This window comes from Cucurbita maxima, unplaced genomic scaffold, assembly GCF_002738345.1.
Source record: "Cucurbita maxima cultivar Rimu unplaced genomic scaffold, Cmax_1.0 Cma_Scf00018, whole genome shotgun sequence".
NCBI lineage: Eukaryota > Viridiplantae > Streptophyta > Magnoliopsida > Cucurbitales > Cucurbitaceae > Cucurbita > Cucurbita maxima.
This window is the reverse complement of record NW_019272034.1, coordinates 2,612,265-2,618,264: the sequence shown is the minus strand read 5'-3', so window position 1 is coordinate 2,618,264 and position 6,000 is coordinate 2,612,265. Positions and strand designations below refer to the sequence as shown.

Below are 6,000 nucleotides of genomic sequence, written 5' to 3'. Positions count from 1 at the left end.
AAAAAAAAAAAAAAAAAAAAAAAAAAAAAAAAAAAAAAAAAAAAAAAAAAAAAAAAAAAAAAAAGAGAGAGAGAGAGAGAGAGAGAGAAAAACACAGAGAGAAATCAAGACAGGGAAAGAAATTAGCTACCTGGAGCTCCAGGTTGAATTTGTGAACATCAGCAGCTAACCAATTCTTGCACAAGTCTGGAATGGCTTGGTAGAATTTTCTTTTTGAGATTTTCACAAGTCAGCAAACTGCTTCATTCTTCTCTGTATGCATAGATATAAGAGGTGAGGGGCTAAAATGTCCCCTTCTTACTCTGTTGGAACGGTTCCAGGTTTTGGTTACACTTGAGTCCTTTTTTGAGTCTAAATTGATACCTAAAATCATCTTCACAATTTTTTTTAATCTCCTCGTTGTCTTCATCTGATTGGTAGCCATTATCTAGGATGTCCTGCAATGCCAGATCATCGTACTCTTCATCTGATTTTGAAGATTCCTCATCAACTGATCCTATCTGCATTATTTAAAATAAAATAAAAAGTAAGAAGAAGAAGAAGAAGAAGAAACTCTTGTACTGCCTTAGCTGTAATAAAAAGTCCTGTTTAACTTAAAAGAAGAGGATTGGATGATTTACTTCTATTTTAAGGCTAGTACTCTAATTCTATTTCAAGGCTAAATAATATTCTATAATCTTGCATTGGATGAAAAGAAAAAGGCACTAATTAATGTAGAGTAGCTCAATCGCCAAATAGGAATTAGGACATAAATCATTGTTCCATGTGACCGTATGATTCTTAAAAGAGAAGTCGAGCTGAACAACCTCTTCATGAATAATCTTGCCACCATCATCACTAAAATCTTCATCACTGCCAGACTCTGGTGGATCATCAACCTCTTCGTCACTACCATGAACTGAAATATCCTCCTTGAGCTATAGAAAAATATTAATCTATGCATCAAGATATTATCAACGTGCTATTAAGGACCAAAAATTAGTAATTGAATGTCACTAAGAAAATTGACATTATAAAATTTACCTCCTTTGAAGGGCCATCTAAAATCCTGGGAGAACTGCAGCAGGATGAAAAATATCTACTACCAGTATCAGTCCCTTCAGCCCTCGACTCGTCAACACTACCAGCATGACTAGGGCCACCACTACTTGGCCAAGCACTGATGCCATAAAGACCAAATTGAAGATTAACTGGTTCAACCTTACCAATCTGAAGTGATCCAAACATCAAATTCCCTGAACTATCATCTGCCTTGAGACCCAGGAGAGGTTTCCCATTGCTATCAACTGAATCAACAGGCCAAGCCTTTGCCACCGATCCATCAGTATTAACCAGAGCCATCAAATGCTTAGAACCTTTCCTTTGGATCATCTGAAACATACCCTTGGAACTCAATGAATATGCTACACACTGATTTCTGTACTCCTCATCGACTACACTAACAGTATTTCTCGAGGAATCATAAAGCTGCTCCCCAGCTTCACGCCTCCGAAGACAGCTGAACAATGTTGCTTGAATGGCAGCAACACTCTTGTCAACATTGGTGTTGTTTATTTTTGGGACAAGATGCTTGTCAGCCCGCTTGCAGAGATAGTCCTGAATTGTTCTGATATTTCGAATATACTTCACATACTTGTTTTTTGCTGGGTCCAGTGTCATATACTTGGCACGTACTGCAAATCGTTCCAAGTGTTTTTCCTCATTCACTATGTAGATCATGAATGGTATAATTGACGGGTGCTTTTTCATTAGTCCCATCTGCAGATAAGTAATATAATTATTTTTTGGTAAAGAATGTGGATGTAAAGACTTCAGTTACGATATGGAAGAGATAAACAAGTCAGATATATATATAGACACCATACCACAAAACTCAAGCTTAAGTGAACTCCCTCAACAATTACTGACTCTTTCCGATCTTCCCATGCAGTAATAAGACGATCAAGACTATCTATCACCATCTCACTCTGGGCTTTAAATCCTTCAATAGCCATCTGCTTTGGACTGATTAATTCCAAATTGTTCGGTACTTTTGCTAACCCTATTAATTGGTTGTCTGAGCTTATGGTAATCAAACCATCAGAAGTTTCATCCTTCATGTGTTTGTGTGAAATTCCAGCTAATTTTTTTGCTTTCTTCCTAGCCTTAGATTCAGCTACAGCCACAGGATCCAAAAATTCCCCAGCATGGTAGGTTGATGACCAGAGCAGAGGATTTTGTTTCTCATCCACAAAGCTCCTCATCATGTGTCGTATAGAGTCGGTTGAAATCACCGTTGTAATTCCCAACCTACTACCCTATAATGGGAAATGCAGAATGCTCAAATTCCAGAAGTTTTAGCAAGCAACAAATGTCACAAATTTGAAATGTCCACATTGCAATATAAGACATTAACCAATGACCCCTTTAATAAGTTCAACTATTCTGGGGGTATAAAGACAGATGTCAGGAAAACAAAACGTTACCAGCAGCGCTGACAAAGTGGATTTGCCACAGCCGCTAGTACCACATAACAGCACAGTTACAGACTCCTTCCTTTCTCGAATTCTGCAGTGAGAAAATTTAAAATAAAGGATATATGTAATGCAATATGCACCACACAGAAAGAGGATGAAATAATTGAACAAAGATACAGCATAGCAAGCTTATGATCATACTTTAAGAACATGGCCATCAGATGATGTTTAGTTATAATAGAAGTGCCCTCGTAATTCTAAATGTTATCAACATTCATTCTGTTGTCAACAAATATTGTCAGAAAGCAAATATGGCTTTGATGACTGAAAAGTTGAGAAAATGATAATGCTACAAGAATCTAGTTGAAAAGGGAAGAAATAACCAGGTCCTTATCTATGGTAGCAGCCGGGACATTTCTGATTATGAAGGCACATTGCAGAAAACTTAATCACCCCACATATTCTTAGACCATTTATTGGAGAAGATTCATCCTTGTTAATTCAATCAGAGATACAATTCTATCAAACAAGCTGAAGTACATGCAGCTATATCGTCCATGAAAATGTTCAAATGCATGACAAATAAATAATAATAAAAAAATGTTGTCTCAATACCTCACGAGAGAATATGCACAAATATGTAAAATTTCTATAACTATAACCAATTTCTAACCAAATTAATATGTTTACAGCAATACATAAATATAATTCACCTCATAAATTCCATCTTTTAGAAACATTACCTAAAAAATGAGATGTTTTAAGTACCTGCATGCCAAGATCAAGTCTGCCCTCTGGTTGGGACCGACGTACTTGTACTTGGCCAGAGAATCACAAATAACATCTAGGAAAGTTTCTCTTTTAACAACAGCAGTCCTGCTTTTTTTATATAACTCGAATGGAATATTCTTGCTATTATCACCTTCTCTTGAACCCAAATTGTCGAAAATCTCCTTTCCATCAAAACAATTATGGTAATAATCAGTATCATTTTCACTTTGTCCTTGTCCAACCAAAGAAACCAATCCCAATATGTCACTCTTTTCAGGGAGAAAAACATCAGTTGAAGCTTCCTTTCTTATCAATTCAAATACCCATTTGCTTATCTGACCACAGAAGAACACATTCAGAAAAAACCAAACTCTTTCAGCAGAAATTTCATTCGATTTGTGTGAAGGATGTATGGCTTTCAAATGGAAACAACAAAAGGTAACGACTGTAGAAAAAAAACAGAAAAAAACATAACAAAAAAGGAAATTAAGGAAACGCCAATTGCCAATCCACCCAACATCTTGACCGCAAAAAAATAAAAAGATTTGCTCAAGGAGTGAAACAAAGGTAGAGAAAATCAAAAGAAAAAACCTGACAAAGGTATAATGGGTGAATGGGCATTCACAATCTACTATCTCTAAGCCGTGAAACTGATAGGAACCTGACATAAGATACTTCAATCTTATGTTCAGGTTCCTATCAGAAACATGTTTATTATCAGACAATCTCAATGATTAAATAAGAATATTAGATTTGGGTGACCATCAGTTTGAATTTCTCATCCATTTCCTTGCTTAATCTATACAACAATGTAACGCAGGATTATCATGGTAACAACTAGACTACAAGTTCAACGAAATTATTCCCAGGTCATGCTGCAATCACAGAGCCGAACAATCCCATTGAAGATGAACTGCTTTTCATAAAACTCAAACCTCTAAAATGAGAAAATATAGAAAATTGAACTGCTAAAAAAAAACATTAGAAAATCTTCTAGAGGATTTCGCATGAATCCGGAAGTATGATTGAAAAAAGAAAACAAGCATACCTTGAAAGCATGTCGCGGTTTGCATCCCATAAGCTGTAGAGTACTCTGTAGAACGTGACGAGTGTACCTGAAAGATCCTTTCTCCTTCTCTAGCTTTTCTCCCTCATCCACCACAACTATGTACAGCAATTTCGCAACCTCCGCCATTCCTGTTCGTAGTAAACCAATTTCCATGATTGCATCTATACTAATTTAAAGAAGATAAACCCTCACTCAGATGTACAATTAAAAAAAAATAAAAAAATCGGAAGAGCGGCTATCACGATCAAACAATAAACAAACGATGAAAGCGATTGACGGAACGTCATTGCATCAAATCAACGCCAAAAATTATAACAACAACACAACAAAATGTGGATACACAAAAAAAATAGAGAAACAGCAAGTCAAACCTGCAAAAATGCAAAATCCGTAGTGAATCAAAAGGCTGAAGACGTCGCAAGCAAAAAGGAAAAAGTATGGAATCAATCTCAACTATCGATTGAAGAAGAGGTCTAGGGCAATGAAAACGACGTAACGATCACGCATTGGACAGAAACGAAGCCGTATTCACTCCATTAAAGACAAAAAGGAGCGAGCTCTGTATGTGGCTCAGTCGTTGCCATGGTTCGGCGCAAAACCTCCATGGATTTTGATTTTCGAGTTTTCTTTTCTTTTTCTTCCTTTTCTTCTTTTTCTTTGATCTCTGCGTGTCTGAAAATGGAGTTGAATTACGAATTTGCCCTCAGTACGGCGCGAGAATTTCAACCGCCAAGAACAACCGCACGTTTTCGGCGTTTCTTTCAACAGAGATGGGAAGGACTGTGGTGGCATGATTCGTAATTTCGATGTGTGGGCAATTGTGTTATTATTTGGGTATTGAAGGGGTCATATTGTAAATTAAACGAGGGTAGATTTGTCAATTGGGTTTGGTAGTTAGCAACGTTCTCAAGTAAATATAATAAATTTAAGGCTAGTATATATATATACACATATTTTTTGGTAATTATTTAGCATAAAGTTAAAATTAAGGTTTAATGAGCTTTTTGGTAGTAGCGTTCACCGATTCAGTTAGGTTGAATTATCAATACTCTTCGGTTGATAATTTTCAATTTTTCAAAAATTCAACCCAACACGAACAAAATAAAATCTATCATAACCTAACCTTTACGACCTGGGTTAGGTAGTTTGGGTTGGTCTAGTTCTTAGATCGTGTCAACACTTTTTTATTATTATTATTATTTTTTAGTAAAATAAGGTTAATTTTTAAGTTGACCTTTAATAAATAGTGTTTTTTTTTTAATTTATTTGACCAATTCTTTTTAGGTTAGAGTTTTCTAAATTTTCGGTGAATAAATTTTGAAACGTTGAGAGTAAATATGTAAGAGCTCATTTTTACTACTATTAGGTATTATCTGTGTCAACTTCACAATTTTAAAACATGTATGTTAAGAAAAGTTTTTACGAAATATTTCGTTCCCCTCTCCGATCGAGATGTCCATGAGAGGGAGTGAATGATAAGCCGTGTTTGTGGACCATGGAAGTGCTTTTGGATGGCTAGAAGCACGTGGTTCTAGGTCGTGAGATAGCGATTTTATATCAAGACACGAGCGCACCGCAATAAATATCACATACCAACCTCTTGTGCCCACCGCCAGTGCCCTGCCCAGCCCCAGCCTCTAGTTTACATTCAAATTCAACCTCCATTTTCATAACTAGTGAAGGTTCATTATAAGTTTACTTAAA

The 6,000-nt window shown here is 36.1% G+C and overlaps 1 protein-coding gene across 5 annotated transcripts; it reads right to left on the bottom strand.

Moving 5' to 3' along the window:
* Positions 1–114: 114 nt before the first annotated feature.
* LOC111493391 (P-loop NTPase domain-containing protein LPA1 homolog 1-like) lies at positions 115–5,027 on the bottom strand. 5 transcript variants are annotated; one of them, XM_023143093.1, is made up of 9 exons: positions 4,751–5,027; positions 4,637–4,667; positions 4,276–4,457; positions 3,225–3,562; positions 2,466–2,547; positions 1,866–2,297; positions 1,024–1,758; positions 807–917; positions 115–500 (listed from the first exon to the last, which is right to left on the bottom strand). In XM_023143093.1, the coding sequence occupies exons 3-9, from the start codon at positions 4,447–4,449 to the stop codon at positions 282–284; spliced, it is 2,091 nt and encodes a 696-aa protein (XP_022998861.1). In that variant the 5' UTR covers positions 4,450–4,457; positions 4,637–4,667; positions 4,751–5,027; the 3' UTR covers positions 115–281. The 5 variants fall into 5 exon arrangements, with proteins under 5 accessions (XP_022998861.1, XP_022998860.1, XP_022998862.1 ...); XM_023143092.1 differs by lacking the exon at positions 4,637–4,667 and having other exon boundaries at positions 4,276–4,462; positions 4,668–5,027; XM_023143094.1 differs by lacking the exon at positions 4,637–4,667 and having other exon boundaries at positions 4,276–4,424; positions 4,668–5,027.
* Positions 5,028–6,000: the final 973 nt, after the last annotated feature.

Coding starts and splice junctions, on each gene's coding strand:
- LOC111493391 (XM_023143092.1), bottom strand. CDS start 4,449: ATGGAAATTGGTTTACTACGAACAGGAATGGCGGAGGTTGCGAAATTG. Junction 2,548..3,224: donor GACTTGATCTTGGCATGCAG/GTACTTAAAACA, acceptor TTCTCACTGCAG/AATTCGAGAAAGGAAGGAGT. Junction 501..806: donor GCAAGATTATTCATGAAGAG/GTTGTTCAGCTC, acceptor TAAATAATGCAG/ATAGGATCAGTTGATGAGGA.